This window comes from Oncorhynchus clarkii, chromosome 7 (genome assembly GCF_045791955.1).
Source record: "Oncorhynchus clarkii lewisi isolate Uvic-CL-2024 chromosome 7, UVic_Ocla_1.0, whole genome shotgun sequence".
In the NCBI taxonomy this organism is placed as follows: domain Eukaryota; kingdom Metazoa; phylum Chordata; class Actinopteri; order Salmoniformes; family Salmonidae; genus Oncorhynchus; species Oncorhynchus clarkii.
The window spans coordinates 84,317,647-84,338,620 of record NC_092153.1 but is presented as its reverse complement, the minus strand read 5'-3'; the positions used below and the strand labels follow the sequence as shown (position 1 = coordinate 84,338,620).

The 20,974-nt window shown below is 41.4% G+C and overlaps 2 protein-coding genes across 2 annotated transcripts in view; one reads left to right on the top strand and one right to left on the bottom strand.

The window, feature by feature from the left end:
- Nucleotides 1–1,115: 1,115 nt before the first annotated feature.
- LOC139414490 (protein BTG1) lies at nucleotides 1,116–3,067 on the bottom strand. The gene is made up of 3 exons (XM_071162400.1): nucleotides 2,768–3,067; nucleotides 2,463–2,588; nucleotides 1,116–1,766 (listed from the first exon to the last, which is right to left on the bottom strand). Exons 2-3 carry the CDS (start codon nucleotides 2,578–2,580, stop codon nucleotides 1,363–1,365), a joined length of 522 nt encoding a protein of 173 aa, XP_071018501.1. The 5' UTR covers nucleotides 2,581–2,588; nucleotides 2,768–3,067; the 3' UTR covers nucleotides 1,116–1,362.
- A 418-nt stretch (nucleotides 3,068–3,485) lies between these two features.
- Nucleotides 3,486–20,974, top strand: part of LOC139413924 (ATR interacting protein) — a 47,969-nt gene continuing 30,480 nt past the window's right edge. The window contains exons 1-4 of the mRNA XM_071161785.1: nucleotides 3,486–4,136; nucleotides 11,818–11,894; nucleotides 12,450–12,620; nucleotides 14,438–14,556. Coding sequence (XP_071017886.1) covers nucleotides 3,824–4,136; nucleotides 11,818–11,894; nucleotides 12,450–12,620; nucleotides 14,438–14,556 — 680 coding nt within the window. The 5' untranslated portion in view covers nucleotides 3,486–3,823. The remainder of the gene's footprint in view (nucleotides 4,137–11,817; nucleotides 11,895–12,449; nucleotides 12,621–14,437; nucleotides 14,557–20,974) is intronic.

Sequence of the window (20,974 nt, the reverse complement as noted above, 5' to 3'; positions counted from 1 at the left end):
GTAGGTCTCAACCTTTTTCGATTACGGTCCCACCAACTTGAATTTGGCTGTTACGGTTCCACCAACTGAATTTGGCTGTTACTTTCCAACCAACTGAATTTGTCTGTTACGGTTCCACCAACTGAAGTTGTCTGTCACGGTTCCACCAACTGAATTTGGCTGTTACGGTTCCACCAACTGAATTTGGCTGTTACGGTTCCACCAACTGAATTTGGCTGTTACGGCTCCACCAACTGAAGTTGTCTGTTACGGTTCCACCAACTGAAGTTGTCTGTTACGGTCCCACCAACTGAAGTTGGCTGTTACGGTTCCACCAACTGAAGTTGGCTGTTACGGTTCCACCAACTGAATTTGGCTGTTACGGTTCCACCAACTGAATTTGGCTGTTACGGTTCCACCAACTGAATTTGGCTGTTACGGTTCCACCAACTGAATTTGGCTGTTACGGTTCCACCAACTGAATTTGGCTGTTACGGTTCCACCAACTGAATTTGGCTGTTACGGTTCCACCAACTGAATTTGTCTGTTACGGTTCCACCAACTGAATTTGGCTGTTACGGTTCCACCAACTGAATTTGGCTGTTACGGTTCCACCAACTGAATTTGGCTGTTACGGTTCCACCAACTGAAGTTGTCTGTTACGGTTCCACCAACTGAAGTTGTCTGTTACGGTCCCACCAACTGAAGTTGGCTGTTACGGTTCCACCAACTGAAGTTGGCTGTTACGGTTCCACCAACTGAATTTGGCTGTTACGGTTCCACCAACTGAATTTGGCTGTTACGGTTCCACCAACTGAAGTTTGCTCTGCCCGGAGTACCCCTGATGTACCCCCTCATGTACATTTTAACCAGTAACTGTGGTCTCATTAAGTACCCTCTGTGGATCGTCCTAGTACCCCTGGTTGGGAACCAATGACATAAAGGCATTTCCTGTGTCCTGTATTATCAATATATCAAACAATGTTTTTTTTCATCTTTACGGTTTATATTTTGAAACGTTGCTTTCTGTGCCTCCCCCAGACCCTCCCTTTTCAATGTCACACAGTTGACCATTTGGGATGCAGACATAATCCAATCATATGTTTGATGAAATCATTAGCCTTACGACATTCATATGAGCATTCAAATGCTGTATGTTTTAATATACCGTATATAAATTAGCAACATCAAGACCATACACTAAAATTAATTTTCTGTCAATAATCTCAAAATAGTAGTGTAGTATCCATAAAGGTGAACACGTTGATAATCAGAGTACTAAACATATTTAATATTAAAAAAGAAAGAAATAAACAATTATTCTAACCAATATGTGTGTCTGACCTATGTCCAAGTGTCCAGGTGGATGGGGCAGGTAAACATTTAGCTGCTGGAAATCCTTATCGTGGTGAAGGACTTGGGCTTTTTGGACCTTCCCATCCCCACTCTCAGTTCACCTTTGCAGCTGCCGGAACTGGCTCTGTTGTTGCTGTCCCCTTGGCTCTGGATAGAGGCTGTTTCAGGCTGTGTTGACGATGACGATGGCTCAGATTCATAGAGAACGCAGATGGAGCCGTCCTCCCCTATCCGGTATGACACCTCGTATGGATCCACCCACATGGTAAGCTCACTGGGCAGAAGGGTGAAGAGCTGTTCTCTGGTCAGTCCGATGGTGCCGGCGGCTTCACCGATGACTGGGTCCATCTTGTGGTTCTCGTTGATTCTGATGCATCTGTAAGCTGAGCCCCGGCAGGGAGCGTTAGGGAACCAGTGGTGTTTGTAGTGCTCTGCAAAAATAAACAACAAAGTCATGTCAGGATTTATTTATTTATTTTTTACCTTTATTTTACTAGGCAAGTCAGTTAAGAACAAATTCTTATTTTCAATGACGGCCTAGGAACAGTGGGTTAACTGCCTTGTTCAGGGGCAGAACGACATATTTGTACCTTGTCAGCTCGGGGGTTTGAACTTGCAACCTTCTGGTTACTAGTCCAACTAGGCTACCCTGCCGCGTGATGTAGAAAAGGATTGGGCAGTCAAAACAGCCATTTTTGCTCTCTGTCTTTCATGTTTTGTCATTGTGTGTGTGTGTGTGTGTGTGTGTGTGTGTGTGTGTGTGTGTGTGTGTGTGTGTGTGTGTGTGTGTGTGTGTGTGTGTGTGAGAGAGAGACACTTCTGCTACTCAGACATCAATCACCATTGAAGATTTTAATAGCAAGAATATCAGCAGCAATTACAAAACAAAACAATCCACACAATGATCATTATGTCCTATCCTGGTGTCTTGTGTTTTCTGTCCTACAGGTAGCTAGCTAAGTGACAGTCTAATGTTCATTCATAGCCTGTAGCCCTACACTTCTACTTGATATGCTTAAAAAAATATTTAAAAAAATGTTACTGACCGTGTGATGGAATGCATACTTGTCTGGTGATTTTTATAGGCTACCCTATGCATGAACAGTCATATTCCCCATTCATTTTACCTCCCAGAGATTTTTCGAGGGAATAGCTGAAATGCTGAAGTTGCTCCTCGGATAGCAGTCCAGTTGTTTTCAGTAATCTGGAGATGAAATTCGCTGCTGTGGATACCTCCGTTTTCATTTTTATATCTGTCTCATAGTGTAAACAAACGGAGAACATGAGTTCACAATCAAACTAAAATTACATTTATACCAAGATTGTAACGGAAATAACAACCTAGGTAATAACAATGTTATAACGACCCGACACCATCTCTCTTTGTTGCAATTATTAACGTAAATGACACGAGAAGAAAAATAAAACAAACCTGGTCTACAATCAGGAGGTAAAAAAAAGTTACTGTATCGCTTCTTCTCCTTGCAAATATGACTAGGAAATTTTGAAAAGGGGGAAAATGTAGATTACGTGTGGTGGGGGGGGGGGAGGAGAAAAAAACAACGTATTTCAGTGTAGTCTTTGGCGCTCACAACACTGCTTCTTTTTTCTGCTCAGCTGGTAAACATTCTGGAGTACCCACAGAACCCCAGGCAACCAATCCTGTCACACATCACCTATGACGTCATACAGATTTCACTCTCTCCTTTTTGTGTAAGTGGAGAGAATGTAGTTGAACTTTGTTCACTAAATGTTACACAGAATTATGCCATAATGATATCACCGCAAATATCCATCAAAAAAATAAAACATATGGGCGAAGTATTTCAATGTCTTTATTTTATGATCTGATATGTACTACTGACACAATGTGTCATGGATTGAATTAATTCACTGAGATGAAATGTTGCGTAAACAATCTCTTGGGAATACATTTTTAAGAAGTCTGTCTCTGTCCCTTTTTTTGTGTGGAGATTTTTTGTCTGCTTCGAGAGAGAAGGATAAGATAAGAGCGAGAGAAAGAGAGAGAAATGGCAAAACTCGGTGTTGTTATTTTTGTCCCTTTTGGCGATCCATACAGTTTTTATCGCGGAGCGCTTTCTAGACCAATAGGATCGCTGTTTATGTTGAGGTCGTGAATAAGCAGCGTTGTGATTAGCTCATTCTGTAAAACGTTTGAAAGATGGTTTGATAGCTTGCTAACTGAGTTAGCCTGCAGCTATTTTTTTGTGAACTTTTTATTTTATTTTTAGGAATGCCTTCTAAATTGTGAGACGTGCGACAAATAACTAGCCAGAGGCTTGCTTTGAACCGCAATACCGGAGAGGTTCAGGTTGAATGGTTGAGTTCCCTGACCCACATTGACTGGCGCTAGTTAGCTTGCCAAAGTTCGCTAGCTAGCTAAAAAGTTTCTACTTGGCTATCCAAGCTACACGTTTTCTAGTAATTTTAGTGGCAAAAAAAGTAGTCGGACCCCTGGCCCGGTAACATGGCATACCCACCCCGCAAGCGCCTCAAGGTGGTGAGCCCTGCGGCTCCATGTAACGACCCCTTCGGAGGTGACGATGACTTTACCCAGGATGATCTGGAAGAGATTGATATTATAGCATCACAGGCCGTCAACGGGGATCTAGCAGGACCAGGGCCAAGCTCCAAAGGGACGGGGATGGGACCCATTGGTCCTCGACCAGGGGAGTCGACGAAGCCGTATTCGGGGAGCAGACAACAACCCTCTGGTCTGGCTAGGAGTAACTCCATGAGAGACAGAGAGATCCCCGAGTTACCATGTAAAGACACTTTCGGTAAGACTTCTGAAATAAATGTACTGTCTGTGGCCTAAAGCACTTAACTATGCCTGACAGAATATATATTGGCCTCATGTTCTTCCATTCCTGACAGGAATATACACTAACATTACCGGTCAAAAGATTTAGAAAAACCTACACATTCAAGGCATTCCCATATTTAAAAAAAACATTTTCTACATTGTAGAATAATAGTAAAGACATCAAAACTATGAAATAACACATATGGAATCATGTAGTAACCGAAATAGTGTTAAACAAATCAAAATATATTTTATATTTGAGATATTTAAAGTAGCCTTTGCCTTGATGACAGCTTTGCACACTCTTGGCATTCTCTCAACCGCCTTCATGATGTGCACATTTTTTTTCTTCATGAGGTTGCACATTTTGGGGAATATTCAAAGGTAGAAACTTTTTGTGGGAATTACCGGGACTATATGGGAATTAACGTAAATATATGCAAATTAATATCAATATATGCAAATTAATATTAATATAATTTAAATATAATGTTTTTTTGCATTGGAATTATTTACTATATCATATGGAGAGAGAAACCTTTTTACCTCATCATAAGTAGACATATTATCAAATGATTAAATCCTTCCAATATAACATTTTAAAACAATTTAGTTACGAATTTAACTTTTAATTAAATGAGTTGACTCTAAAAATGGGATGATTTCACTGAACAACAAAAGAAAGGGAATTTCGAAGGATCCCCAATGATCCATCGCATCTCCCAAAAATGTTTTCAACATACATCTGTAAAATGATAGTCTAGAAACTAAAGCTTTTGGTTGTCTTCCTCTCAGGCTTCCATGTCTTCTCCCTGGACCTCCTCAATGTCCACCTCTTGAACATCAGACTCTGAGGCCTCATTTTCACTGTCACTTTCCAACCTTGTTGAGGATGGCTCATTGCCAGGCTCAAAAAGCCTCATATTTGCCCGGATGGCCACCAATTTTTCAACCCTTGTATTGGTCAGCCTGTTGCGTCTTTTGGTGTGTGTGTGTGTTCCCAAACAAAGACCAGTTGCGCTCTGAGGCGGCTGATGTTGGTGGGATTTGGACGATGATGGAGGCAACAGGGGAAAGAGCCTCAGATCCACAAAGTCCCTTCCACCAGGTGGCTGATGACATATGTTGTGTCCAAAATGTACGCTACGGCGTGTATGGGCTTCAGGCAGAAGTCGTCACGCTTTCTGATGTATTTCAGAACAGCAGTTTCCTCTGCTTTGAGCAATAGTGAAGTGGGCAGGGCAGTTCGGATTTCTTCTCTTACATCTGCAAGCAGAGTCTGAACATCAGACAGGATGGCATTGTCTCCCTCAATCCGTGCAATGGCTACTGCTATAGGTTTCAGGAGTTTCAGGCTGCTTACCACTCTCTCCCAAAATACATCATCCAGGAGGATCCTCTTGATGGGGCTGTCCATATCGGAAGACTGTGATATGGCCATTTCTTGGAAAGACTCCTTCCCCTCCAGGAGACTGTCAAACATGATAACACCACCCCAACGGGTGTTGCTGGGCAGCTTCAATGTGGTGCTCTTATTCTTCTCACTTTGCTTGGTGAGGTAGATTGCTGCTACAACTTGATGACCCTTCACATACCTAACCATTTCCTTGGCTCTCTTGTAGAGTGTATCCAATGTTTTCAGTGCCATGATGACCTTGAGGAACAGATTCAATGCATGAGCAGCACAACCAATGGGTGTGATGTGAGGGTAGGACTCCTCCACTTGAGACCAAGCAGCCTTCATGTTCACAGCATTGTCTGTCACCAGTGCAAATACCTTATGTGGTCCAGATGAGCTGCCTTCAGCTCATCTGCAATGTAGAGACCGGGACCAAATTAGTAGATAAAGCATGTCTGGTCGGAGGGATGCATGCTGGGCGAAGAACATTCAGAAATCTCTTCCAATACACATTGCCTGTGAGCATCAGAGATGAACCAGTAGCATACACAGCTCGAGCAAGACAATCATCAGCATTTATTTGACTACATTCTTCCATTGAGTCCAAAAAACCTCTGATTCCAGAAGGACCATGAGCTGTTGCTATCGAAAAGGTGTCCGATTCATCATTTTCACCTTGAATATAAGTAGAGGGACTTTGTCAGAGGTTGCTTGTTGTGAGCGTGGAGGGAACTTTATGCACTTGGCCAGATGATTCTGCGTCTTTGTTGCATTCTTCACATGATTTGGCACAGTATTTGCAAATGTACACTGCTTTTGCTTCTACCTTAGCTGCAGTGAAAAGTCTCCACACATCAGATAGTGCCTGTGGCATTTTCCTGTAAAGAAAACACAAATACAATTCCATGTACAGATAAATAGTTAAGCAGTTAGATTACACAACTCCTTTGTAAGATAAATGTTTTACAATGAAACATGTATGGAAACAGGTGAATTAACACTCCTCAGTTAGCAGGCTCAAGCAAGCTAAAAACCCACATGGTAGCAAAAACTAACTATCAGAAATTGTTAACGATTTAGAAATAATTTAAACACACTTTGCTGTAGGCTACTATTTACTAGTTAACAAAAAATCATGTATGGCATATAAAATATATTCACCCCACCCAGTATTGTAGTCAAAACTTACCAAAAAGCATGTAGCCCTTGGCTCAGACAGTGTAGTAGTGTGGACTCATTAGCATCTCATTAGTGTGCCAGATCTTGATAATCAGCTGTACATGTGATGGAAGAATGCACTATGCATGCAGAGGGTTGCAATTCCATTGAATTGGGGATAGTTTAACCAAAATATGCCACAAGACCTAGAATTGCCTTATGTGTATCCCACAAAAAAGGTTCACTGTTATAAGCTAACTTTTTTTTAATGAATTTAAGCAAAGTTCCCATGGAAAATTTCTGGAAAGTTTCCCAACCCTTTGCAACCCTAGGTGTGCCTTCTTAAAAGTTTGTTTGTGGAATTTCTTTCCTTCTTATAGTGTTTGAGCCAATCATATACAGAAGATAGCCCTATTTGAAAAAATACCAAGTCCATATTAGAGTTCAAGTAACCGACCTGGAATGCATTTCAATTAACAGGTGTGCCTTGTTGAAAGTTAATTTGTGGAGCCAATCATTGTGTTGTGACAAGGTAGGGTTGGTATACAGAACATAACCATATTTGGTAAAAGACCAAGTCCATATTATGAACAACTCAAATAAGCAAAATAGAAACGGCAGATCCATCTTTCCTTTAAGACGCGAAGGTAAATGCAGAACATTTCAAGGTTTCTTCAAGTGGAGTTTTGCAATAACCATCAAGCACAACGATGAAACTGGCTCTCATGAGGACCCGCCACAGGAAAGGAAGACCCAGAGTTACAGTACCGCTGCAGAGGGTAAGTTCATTAGAGTTACCAGCCTCAGAAATTGGCAATTAACTGCACCTCAGAATGCAGCCCAAAATAAGCGCTTCACAGAGTTCAAGTAACAGACGCATCTCAACATCAACTGTTCAGAGGAGACTGTGGGAATCAGGCCTTCATGGTCAAATTGCTGCATAGAAACCACTACTAAAGACACCAATAAGAAGAAGAGACTTGTTTGGGCCATGAAACACGAGCAATGGACATTAGACCGTTGGAAATTTGTCCTTACTTCTGATGAGTCCAAATTGGAGATTTTTGGTTCCAACCGCCTTGTCTTTGTGATACAGTGTGAGTGAACGGATGATCTCCGCATGTGTGGTTCCCACTGTGAAGCATGGAGGAGGAGGTGTGATGGTGCTTTGCTGGTGACACTGTCTGTGATTTATTTAGAATTCAAGGTACACTTTAGCAGCATGGCTACCACAACATTCAGCAGCGATAAGCCATCCCATCTTGTTGGTACTTAGTGGGACTATGACCCAACACACCTCCAGGCAGTGTAAGGGCTATTTGACCAAGAAGGAGAGTGATGGAGTGCTGCATCAGATGACCTGGCCTCCACAATCACCCGACCTCAACCAAATTGAGATGGTTTGGGATGAGTCGGACCACAAGGAAAAGCAGCCAACAAGTGCTCAGCATATGTGGGAACTCCTGGAAAAACATTCCAGGTGAAGCTGGTTGAGAGAAAGCCAAGAGTGTTTAAAGCTGTCATCAAGGCAAAGGGTGGCTACTTTGAAGAATCTAAAATAAATATTTTTGGGGTTACTACATGATTCCATATGTGTTATTTCATGAGCAGGGCATTGACTCTGGATACTTCTGTGTGTCACTCTGAATGGGAGTCTGTTGGATGACTGGTGTGGTGTAGTTGCGGCTTCACTGCATGTATATTGTATGTTTCGGATATTCAATAATTTTTTTAAAGAATGTCTTCGGTGTGGTAATGGGTATTACCGAAAATAAATACCAAAACTTTGGCAGCCATACCATTCTAAAGACCTTTATTCTACCTGTAAGATTTATGGAAAGATTATTCAAATTGTTGAGTAATGGAATAAGATTTTTATATATAATCTTATTCCATTACTCAACAATATGAACGCAGATCTAATTAATTTATATTATCGTCCCATACATTTTACAGGTAGAATAAAGGTAGAATAAAGGTCTTTAGAATGGTATGGCTGCCAAAGTTTTGGTATTTAGCATCCAGAGTCAATGCCCTGCTCAAGGGCACGTTGACAGATCTCCCACCAGGCCGAAAGAATGTGAACCCGAAACAACATTCTATCTCCCGCACAGGAACTCCACTCCAATTCCACATCCCAACCCTCAGCTTCCCTCTGCCCAACCCACCTCTCTCTGCTGGCCACCCTCTTCGGATTTCTATGCAACCTATATCTTTCAACTATGCTGTGAAGTTTAACGTACAATTTCAATCTATCTAATCGAATAGAATCCACAGATTGCGAGTTGAAGATAAGTACTTTTACTAAGAGTATTATTCATTGACTGACCTGGTCTCTCCAGATCTCCTAACAGTACTATTTCTAGGCTCAATTTTAGATCAATGCTATGCATTTTTTTAACCATTCCTGAACCTGAGACCAGAAACAGGCTACCTGAGGGCAATACCAAAATAAATGGTCTATTGATTTTGTATCCTCACAACAAAATCTGCAGAGCTTTGATGATATTATGCCCCAAATATTCAACATTTTGTTGCTGGCAAGAATTCTTTATAATAATTGTAGCTGAAAAGTACGAGGTCTTGAATCTTGCATTGTTTTATATATCAACTCATACACCCTGTACATCGGAAATCTCTTATTTTGCAATCTGTATGTCACAGTTGTCAACATCCTGGTCCTCAAATTAAACTCTGATACTTTCCTATTTATACTATTTTTATTCCTCCAGTTTTGATCCTTTATATTGGGCAGACAGACCAGTTCCCTACCTCCTCCCGCTGCCACCTGCCTCCTCCAGTTTTGATCCTTTATATTGGGCAGACAGACCAGTTTCCTACCTCCTCCCGCTGCCACCTGCCTCCTCCATTTTTGATCCTTTATATTGGGCAGACAGACCAGTTCCCTGCCTCCTCCCGCTGCCACCTGCCTCCTCCATTTTTGATCCTTTATATTGGGCAGACAGACCAGTTCCCTGCCTCCTCCCGCTGCCACCAGCCTCCTCCAGTTTTGATCCTTTATATTGGGCAGACAGACCAGTTCCCTACCTCCTCCCGCTGCCTCCCGCCTCCTCCATTTTTGGGGTAATGCTGTAAAAAAATTGGCTGTACTCTTGGATTGAGCAGACCTTCCCGTACAATTCTGATAACTCCATGAAGGACATAACTCTACCATTCCAATTTACAATATAATTTAAAAACAAAATACCCTTTTCAAATATCTTTCCCATAAATACAGGTATTTTATCAACCAGCATGTTTGAGTTCAGCCATAATATTTGTTTTATCTTTTCAGGGGGATGAAATTGAAATTGTAGCCAGCTCTGCAAAGCTTGTTTGAAAAAGAGAGCTACTTTGAAAAAAGTATAATTTCAATTCATCGAGGCAAAAAGGCAATTTTTAAACAATACATGAGCTTTTCTTAGTAATCTACTTGAGAACCATTTAGGGTTCAAGTAAAACTTTTGAATAAGTGAAGCTTTTAGAGAGGTGTAGTGCTTTTATATTAAATCATCTCAACCCACCCAATTCATATTCATCATATAGATAGGCATGCTTTATTTTGTCTGGTTTAGGATCCCAGATAAAGTTACATATTTTTTCTCATATGATAAAAAAAAACATTATCTGGAGTTAATCTGGGAAATTTTTCTGTAAATACAGGTATTTACCTCTCCATGGTTACACGGATCTTGTCTATTTTTTACAACGTTTCTATTGAAATTCAATGTGGAGAGTTTATTTATATATTTTGTGATATAAATACCAAGTATGTCTACTTCACCATCAGCCCATTTTATAGGTAAACTGCAGGGTAATGTAAAATGTGTATTTTTTAAGGATCCAATACGTATTATTGTACAGTTATCATAATTAGGTTTTAGTCCAGAGAGTACAGAAAAGTTATCTAGATCTTCAATGAGGCGTTGTAGGGATCTAGCTTGCGGACTTAACCTCTTAAGGCTAGATATAATAATAATAATAATAATAATAATAATAATAATAATAATAATAAATAACTAATAATAAATAACTAATATAATATATAATAACTAATAAATAACTAATAACTAACATAAAACTTGAGTCATCGGCATACATGGACACCTTTGTTTTTAAGCCTTGGATTTCTAATCCTCTAATGTTGTTATTTGATATGATTTAATAGCTAGCATTTCGAGAGCCATAATGAATAGATATGGTGACAGAGGACACCCTTGTTTAACTCCTCTTGACAATTCAAAACTCTCTGAGAAGTAGCCGTTATTTACTATTTTACACCTGGGGTTGCTATACATTATTTCTACCCATTTTATAAGAGAATCACCGAAATGGAAAAAAAAAAAACAGGCATTTATAAATAAAATCCAGTCTTACTTTATCAAATGCCTTTTCAAAATCCGCTATAAAAATCAGGCCTGGCTTCTTAGATGTTTCATGATGTTCTATTATTTCTAGTAGTTTGTCGTATATTATCTCCAATGTATTGTCCATGTAAACAACCTGTCTGATCAGGATGAACAATACCTTGTAAAACCCTTTTTATTCTGCTATGCATTTTGCTAGTATTTTTTGCATCCCAACATTGAAGTGTACGAGGCCTCCAGTTTTTTTTGATAGACTGGGTCTTTATATTGCTATCTGGGTCTTGTTTTAATAATAGTGAAATCAGACCCTTCGCATTTCATAGTTTTGATGTCTTCACTATTCTACGATATAGAAAATAGTAAAAATAAAGAAATATTGTCCTCTTGTTCTTCCATTCCTGACAGAATATATATTGTCCTCTTGTTCTTCCATTCCTGACAGAATATATATTGTCCTCTTGTTCTTCCATTCCTGACAGAATATATATTGTCCTCTTGTTCTTCCATTCCTGACAGAATATATATTGTCCTCTTGTTCTTCCATTCCTGACAGAATATATATTGTCCTCTTGTTCTTCCATTCCTGACAGAATATATATTGTCCTCTTGTTCTTCCATTCCTGACAGAATATATATTGTCCTCTTGTTCTTCCATTCCTGACAGAATATATATTGTCCTCTTGTTCTTCCATTCCTGTCAGAATATATTTTGTCTTTTTTTGTTTTCGCAGGGAACAGACATCCGTCTAAGACTGACGGGGAGCATTTAAAGCAACTGGAAGCCCAACAAGCAGACCTCCAGAAAAAGGTAGTGAAGTTGTGACACTAAAATCCTGGAAAGGCTCGTGACATATATTCACATTGCTAGTTTATTTTTAAGAAATCTCAGCAGCATGCTCAATATGTTACGGTGCGTGAATGAGGACCCAAAAGCGAATTAACGTAAACAGAGCTTCTTTAATGACAAAACATAGGTAGGCTCAGATGGACCGGCAGATTCCGACAGGACAGGACAAGGTTGCAGCAAACATGACGATAGTCTGGTTCAGGCATGAATAACACAAACAAGAATCCGACAAAGACAGGAGCAAAAACAGAGAGAGATATAGAGGACTAATCAGAGGGAAAAAGGGAACAGGTGGGAAAAGGGGTGACGAGGTAGTTAGGAGGAGACAAGGAACAGCTGGGGGAAAGAGGGGGAGAAAAGGTAACCTAATAATGACCAGCAGAGGGAGACAGGGTGAAGGGAAAGGACAGAAACAAGACACAACATGACAATACATGACACAATATCATGTTTGGCTAGTCAAAACCAAGTAATACAGTGTGGAATATGACAGTGTGATGTGGTGTCGTTCTCCAGCTAAAGGAGGTAGAGGAGGAGATCCTGATGAAGAACGGAGAGATCAGAGTGCTGCGTGACTCCCTCAGGGCCGCCCAGCAGGAGAAGGAGACGCAAAGACAGGCTCAGCTCCTCCTGGAGAGGGAGAAGAGAGACACTCAGAGCGAGAAGGAGAAGGAGCTCTCCAAGAAGGTAGATGTTCCAAGTCGGTTTTTGATTCTGTACGACTATCAAACCCTGATGTGTTACGAAACTACCTTTTACACACTATCCTGCCGAGTCCGAACTAGAGTTGCAAAATTTCAGTCACTTTCTCAAATTTCCCAGAAATCCTGGTTGTAATTTATCAGGTATCAGGAGGGAATAAGCAGGACATCCAGAATCCTCCAGCCTGGATTTCTGGAAAAACTGGTCCTTTTTCTTTTTGCATAGTTACAGGAATTTTGCAACCCTATGCCGACCCAAACCGTATGTAATGTAAGCTCACTCCACTGCACACTGACACCCGTTACAGTGGAGGAAGCTATAAACTGTTAGCATCACACTGACACCCGTTACAGTGGAGGAAGCTATAAACTGTTAGCATCACACTGACACCCGTTACAGTGGAGGAAGCTATAAACTGTTAGCATCACACTGACACCCGTTACAGTGGAGGAAGCTATAAACTGTTAGCATCACACTGACACCCGTTACAGTGGAGGAAGCTATAAACTGTTAGCATCACACTGACACCCGTTACAGTGGAGGAAGCTATAAACTGTTAGCATCACACTGACACCCGTTACAGTGGAGGACGCTAAACTGTTAGCATCACACTGACACCCGTTACAGTGGAGGACGCTAAACTGTTAGCATCACACTGACACCCGTTACAGTGGAGGACGCTAAACTGTTAGCATCACACTGACACCCGTTACAGTGGAGGACGCTATAAACTGTTAGCATCACACTGACCCCCGTTACAGTGGAGGAAGCTAAACTGTTAGCATCACACTGACCCCCGTTACAGTGGAGGAAGCTAAACTGTTAGCATCACACTGACCCCCGTTACAGTGGAGGAAGCTATAAACTGTTAGCATCACACTGACACCCGTTACAGTGGAGGAAGCTATAAACTGTTAGCATCACACTGACACCCGTTACAGTGGAGGACGCTAAACTGTTAGCATCACACTGACACCCGTTACAGTGGAGGACGCTAGACTGTTAGCGTCACACTGACACCTGTTACAGTGGAGGACGCTAAACTGTTAGCATCACACTGACCCCCGTTACAGTGGAGGACGCTAAACTGTTAGCATCACACTGACACCCGTTACAGTGGAGGACGCTAGACTGTTAGCGTCACACTGACACCCGTTACAGTGGAGGACGCTAAACTGTTAGCAGCACCTTGAAGTCAGTTTCGCGTGAAGGGGCATCTCATCCTTTACTTGTCTGACACAAGGTGATGAGCCACTGCTTTATGGTTTACATGAAATCTTTCTCATCCATTCTCGTTGATATTGTATGCATCCCAAATAGCGCCCCATTATACTATTAACCAGAGCCCTATGCAGTGCACTATAAAGGGAATAGGGTGCCATTTGGGTTTTCTGATGACCATCTAACCCATTGGTTTGTCTGGCTGTATTCTGTTATGATGGTTTTCTGATGACCATCTAACCCATTGGCTTGTCTGGCTGTATTTCATTATAATGGTTTGCTGATGACCATCTAACCCAATGGTTTGTCTGGCTGTATTTCGTAATAATGGTTTTCTGATGACCATCTAACCCATTGGCTTGTCTGGCTGTATTCTGTTATGATGGTTTTCTGATGACCATCTAGCCCATTGGCTTGTCTGGCTGTATAATGTTATGATGGTTTTCTGATGACCATCTAGCCCATTGGTTTGTCTGGCTGTATTTTGACGCTCCACAATACAAGCACAATACAAGTTTCCGTTGGACGTCTGTGTACAATTGGACAATAAAGTCCATCTGTTTCTTCTAATGTGTCCGCAGGTGCAGTCCCTGCTGTCTGAGCTGCACTTCAAAGAGGCTGAGATGAACGAGATGAAGACTAAACTACAGAACGCAGAGAAAGGAAGGAAAGCAGTGGCTTCACCTGTCCCCAGAAACAGGTACCCAAACTCACACACCTGTCCCCAGAAACAGGTACCCAAACACACACACACCTGTCACCAGAAACAGGTTAACTGCTCTTCGGGTCGACCAGTCTTTCTGTATATGATATGTAATGAGATGATTGGACCAGAGAGCACACAGGAAAAGTATGCGGACCAATGATTTTCAGGCAGACATTAGGTATTTTCCAACCTGGGGAGGGTTAGCTATTGTCTTTATTTTGTTATGTTATGACTTTACAAAAGTGGATCAGGGTTCTCGCCAAATAATGTAAGAGAGGTACTGCTCCGCCTTGTAGACTGACTGCGCCATTTGACTTGATTTATTATTATATAAGGCAATATTTAGCTTTCGGTTGCTGGAAATGGATAGATTGCAGGATTTTACAATATTTGCTCATTATTCTTGCACGCAGCTCTGTCAAGTTGGTTGTTGACAGTTGCTAGACTGACATTTTCAGGTCTTTGCCGTAGATTTTCTAGTCGATGTAAGTCCAAACTGTAACTCGGCCCCTCCCGAACATTCAATGTTGTCTTGGTTAAACAACTCCTGTTTAGATTTGGCCTTGTGTTTTAGGTTATCGTCCTGTTGAAAGGTGAATTCATCTCCCAGTGTCTGCTGGAAAGCAGACTGACCCAAGGTTTCCTGTAGGATTTTTCTTGTGCTTAGCTCTATTCTGTTTATCTAAACATTTTTAGTCTCGTCCTTGTTGATGACAAGCATACCAAATATATTAAGGAGGATGGGATCCACCCAAATCATTTGTGTTCCTGGATCCTTTCACAACATTTTAAGGCTGCGTTGAGAAAATGACTTATCAATGACCCAAACCCTGCTCAGTTAATCCCCACCATTGTGACACTGAGTCACCATAATGCTTCAGCAAATGTACATTATCCCAGGGGTGTTGGAAGACACAATGTAAGTAACCTAATGTATGTCCCTCTAACTGCCCTGAATGCCTCTGATCCCACAGCTATTGTATGCAGTAATCATGCGTCTATGAACCAGAGTGATACTGTTAGCACTGAGGCATGTGTGCCCTAGGAGGAAGTCCACTGTGTGCAGCTCACCCTGCAATAACATGAGCATGTCTACTTCTGCTATACTTCCCAGTAAAGCAATGAAAACAATCAAGCACCCCAGAAAAGTGCTAAAAATAGCCCCCGTAAACATATGTAGCTTAAAGAAACAAGGTTCATGAAGTCAATAATTTGCTAGTAACAGATGACATTCATATTCTGACTATCTCTGAAACTCACTTAGATAATTTCCTTTGATGATACAGTGGTAGCAATACATGGTTATAACATCTACAGAAAATACAGAAATTCCAATGGGGGCGGTGCTGTGGTCTATATTCAGAACTACTTTCCTGTAAAGCTTAGAGAGGATCTCATGTTAAATAATGTTGAGGTAAAATGGCTACAGATTCATCTGCCTCACCTGAAGCCCCTTCTGGTGGTGGGAGGCTGCTATAGACCAAGTGCCAGCAGTCAGTATCTGGATAACATGTGTGAAATGCTTGATAATGAATTTGTTGACTCAGATGGTTCATTCATCACAAAACCCACTGATATTGCCAACTACTTTAATGATTTTTTCATTGGGAAGATGAGCAAACTTAGGCATGACATGCCAGCAACAAATGCCGACACTACACGTCCAAGTATATCTGATCTAATTACGAAAGACAAACATTGTCGTTTTGAATTTTAAAAATGCAGTGTGAAAGAGGTGCATTTCTGTTGTCTATCAACAATGACAACTTGTCTATCAAGGGTCTGACAACTTGGATGGAAAATTACTGAGGATAATAGTGGACAATATTACATCTCCTATTTGCCACATCTATAAGCCTGCTAGAAAGTGTGTCCCCTCAGGCCTGGAGGGAAGCTAAAGTCATTCCACTACCTAAGAATAGTAAAGCCCCCTTTACTGTCTCAAATAGCCGACCAATCAGCCTGTTACCAACCCTTAGTAAACATCTGTGAAAAACGGTGTTTGACCAGATATAATGCTATTTTGCAGTAAACAAATTGACAACAGACTTTCAGCACGCTCATAGGGAAGGACCTTTCACATGCATGGCACTTACACAAATGACTGATGATTGGCTGAGATAAATTGATGATAAGAAGATTGTGGGGGCTGTCTTGTTAGACTTCAGCGTGGCTTTTGACATTATTTATCATAGTCTGCTGCTGGAAAAACGTATGAGTTATGCCTTTACACCCCCTGCTATAATGTCGATAAAGAGTTACCTGTCTAACAGAACACAGAGGGTGTTCTTTAATGGAAGCCTCTCTAACAAAATCCAAGTAGAATCAGGAATTCCTCAGGGCAGCTGTCTAGGCCCCTTACTTTTTACAGTCTTTACTAACGACATGCCAAAGACCCGTGTGTCTATGTATGATCACTCAAGGATCACTCAACACTATATACGTCAACTACTACAGCGACTGAAATGACTGCAACACTTAACAAAGAGCTGCTGTTAGTTTCAGAATGGGTGGCAAGGAATAAGCTAGTCTTAAAAACAAAGCATTTTATTTGGGACAAATCATTCACTAAACCCTGAACCTCAACAAAATATTGTAATGAATAATATGGAAATTAAGCAAGTTGAGGTGACTAAACTGCTTGGAGTAACCCTGGATTGTAAACTATCATGGTCATAACATATTGATACAACAGTAGCTTAGATGGGGAGAAGTCTGTCCATAATAAAGCGCTGCCCTTCCTTCTTAACAGCACTATCAACAAGGCAACCATTAATAATATGCACGTAATCTCTCCTGACTGAAAGTGGAGGAGAGATTGACTTCATCACTACTTACATTCATGAGAGGAGTTGACATGTTGAATGCACCAAGCTGTCTGTTTGAACTACTAACACACAGCTCAGACACCCATCCGTACGCCACAAGACATGCCACCAGAGGTCTGTTTAAACTACTAACACACAGCTCAGACACCCATCCGTACCCCACAAGACATGCCACCAGAGGTCTTTTCAGACTCCCCAAGTATAGAACAGACTGTGGGAGGCGCACAGTACTACATAGAACCATGACTACATGGAACTCTATTCCACAGTACTGCATAGAGCCATGACTACATGGAACTCTATTCCACAGTACTATATAGAACCATGACTACATGGAACTCTATTCCACAGTACTACATAGAGCCATGACTACATGGAACTCTATTCCACAGTACTATATAGAACCATGACTACATGGAACTCTATTCCACAGTACTACATAGAGCCATGACTACATGGAACTCTATTCCACAGTACTACATAGAGCCATGACTACATGGAACTCTATTCCACAGTACTACATAGAGCCATGACTACATGGAACTCTATTCCACAGTACTATATAGAACCATGACTACATGGAACTCTATTCCACAGTACTACATAGAGCCATGACAACATGGAACTCTATTCCACAGTACTACATAGAGCCATGACTACATGGAACTCTACTCCACATCAGGTAACGGATGTAAGCAATAGAATCTGATGACATTTTTTAAATACACCTTATGGAACAGCGGGTACTGTGAAGAGGCACAAACATACTCACTACACACACACATGGATTTTGTATTGTATATATGTGGTAGAAGAGTAGTGGCCTTAAGGGGCACACTTAATGTGTTGTGAATGTATTGTAATGTTTTTTAGTTGTATAAACTGCCTTAATTTTGCTGGACACCAGGAAGAGTAGTTACTGCCTTGGCAGGAGCTAATGGGGATCCATAATAAACCCCAGGAAGAGTAGCTGCTGCCTTGGCAGGAGTTAATGGGGATCCATAATTAACCCCAGGAAGAGTAGCTGCTGCCTTGGCAGGAGTTAATGGGGATCCATAATTAACCCCAGGAAGAGTAGCTGCTGCCTTGGCAGGAGCTAATGGGGATCCATAATAAACCCCAGGAAGAGTAGTTACTGCCTTGGCAGGAGCTAATGGGGATCCATAATAAACCCCAGGAAGAGTAGTTACTGCCTTGGCAGGAGCTAATGGGGATCCATAATAAACCCCAGGAAGAGTAGCTGCTGCCTTGGCAGGAGCTAATGGGGATCCATAATAAACCCCAGGAAGAGTAGTTACTGCCTTGGCAGGAGCTAATGGGGATCCATAATAAACCACAGGAAGAGTAGCTGCTGCTTTGGCAGGGACTAATGGGGATCCATAATAAACCCCAGGAAGAGTAGCTGCTGCCTTTACAGGAACTAATGGGGATCCATAATAAACCCCAGGAAGAGTAGCTGCTGCTTTGGCAGGAACTAATGGGAATCCATAATAAACCCTAGGAAGAGTAGCTGCTGCCTTGGCAGGAACTAATGGGGATCCATAATAAACCCCAGGAAGAGTAGCTACTGCCTTGGCAGGAACTAATGGGGATCCATAATAAACCCCAGGAAGAGTAGCTGCTGCCTTGGCAGGAACTAATGGGGATCCATAATAAACCCCAGGAAGAGTAGCTGCTGTCTTGGCAGGAACTAATGGGGATCCATAATAAACCCCAGGAAGAGTAGCTACTGCCTTGGCAGGAACAAATGGGGATCCATAATAAACTTCAGGAAGAGTAGCTACTGCCTTGGCAGGAACAAATGGGGATCCATAATAAACCCCAGGAAGAGTAGCTACTGCCTTGGCAGGAACTAATGGGGATCCATAATAAACCCCAGGAAGAGTAGCTGCTGCCTTGGCAGGAACTAGTGGGGATCCATAATAAACCCCAGGAAGAGTAGCTACTGCCTTGGCAGGAACTAATGGGGATCCATAATAAACCCCAGGAAGAGTAGCTGCTGCCTTGGCAGGAACTAATGGGGATCCATAATAAACCCCAGGAAGAGTAGCTGCTGTCTTGGCAGGAAGTAATGGGGATCCATAATAAACCCCAGGAAGAGTAGCTACTGCCTTGGCAGGAACAAATGGGGATCCATAATAAACTTCAGGAAGAGTAGCTACTGCCTTGGCAGGAACAAATGGGGATCCATAATAAACCCCAGGAAGAGTAGCTACTGCCTTGGCAGGAACTAATGGGGATCCATAATAAACCCCAGGAAGAGTAGCTGCTGCCTTGGCAGGAACTAGTGGGGATCCATAATAAACCCCAGGAAGAGTAGCTGCTGCCTTGGCAGGAACTAATGGGGATCCATAATAAATACAAATACCTATAAAATAATGCTTGAAAAGATGAAGAGTGGTACTCGGTGATGTGTTGGATTTAACCTAAACATAACGCTTTGTGTTCAGGACTTAAAGTTCATTTCTTTGCTGCATGTTTTGCAGTTTTACTTTAGTGCCTTATTGCAAACAGGATTCATGTTTTGGAATATGTTTTATTCTGTACAGGCTTCCTTCTTTTCACTCTGTCAATTATGTTCGTTTTGTGGAGTAACTACAATGTTATTTATCCATTTTCCGTTTTCTCCTATCACAGCTATTCAACTCTGTAACTGTTTTAAAGTCACCATTGGCCTCATGGTGAAATCCCTGAGGTGTTTCCTTCCTCTCCGGCAACTGATTTAGGAAGGACACCTGTATCTTTGTAGTGACTTGGTGGATTGATACACCATACAAAGTGTAATTAATAACTTCACCATGCTCAAAGGGATATTCAATGTCTGCAGTAGGTGCCCTTCTCTCTAATTCCACTTTGACATTATTGTGGGTAGGCCAGTGACACAAAATCTTAATTTAATAAAATGTTAAATTCAGGCCGCAACACAACAAAATGTGGAAAAAGTCAAGGGGTGTGAATACTTTGTGAAGGCGCTGTAAACATTCACTTCCGTTCTTCTCCTCTTTTCCCTGGCCTCTCTCACTCCCTCCATCTCACGGATCCAACACACTCTTAGGTGGTATGTCCCAAATTGCACCCTATTCCCTATATAGTGCACTAATTTTGACCTGTTTGAAACTCAATGTCTGTCTGTCTGTTTTTTATTTTATTTATTTTTTACCATCTACCAATAGGTGCCCTTCTTTTTGAAGCATTGGAAAACCTCCCTGGTCTTTGTGGTTTGAATTGGTGTTTGAAATTCACTGCTTGACATAATTGTATGTGTTGGGTACAGAAATTAGGTAGTCATTGAAAAAATCATGTTAAACACTATTTCACACACAGTGAGTCCATGCAACTTATTATGTGATTTGTTAAGCATGTTTTCACTCCTGAACGTATATAGGCTTGGGGTTGAATACTTATTCACTCAAAACATTTCATCTCTTCATTTTTTTATACATTTTATACATTTACATTGTGTGTGTGTGTGTGTGTGTGTGTGTGTGTGTGTGTGTGCCACTGGCCTACACACACATCTCAATTTAATCCATTTTAAATTCAGGCTGTAACACAACAAACTGTGGGGAAAAAGTCACGAGCTG

What these genes read in the sequence shown, in the direction of transcription:
- LOC139414490 (XM_071162400.1), bottom strand. Translation starts at nt 2,580, where the DNA reads ATGAAAACGGAGGTATCCACAGCAGCGAATTTCATCTCCAGATTACTG. An exon ending in CCTCGAAAAATCTCTGGGAG is followed by an intron (nt 1,767 to 2,462) that starts GTAAAATGAATG and finishes TTATTTTTGCAG; the next exon opens with AGCACTACAAACACCACTGG.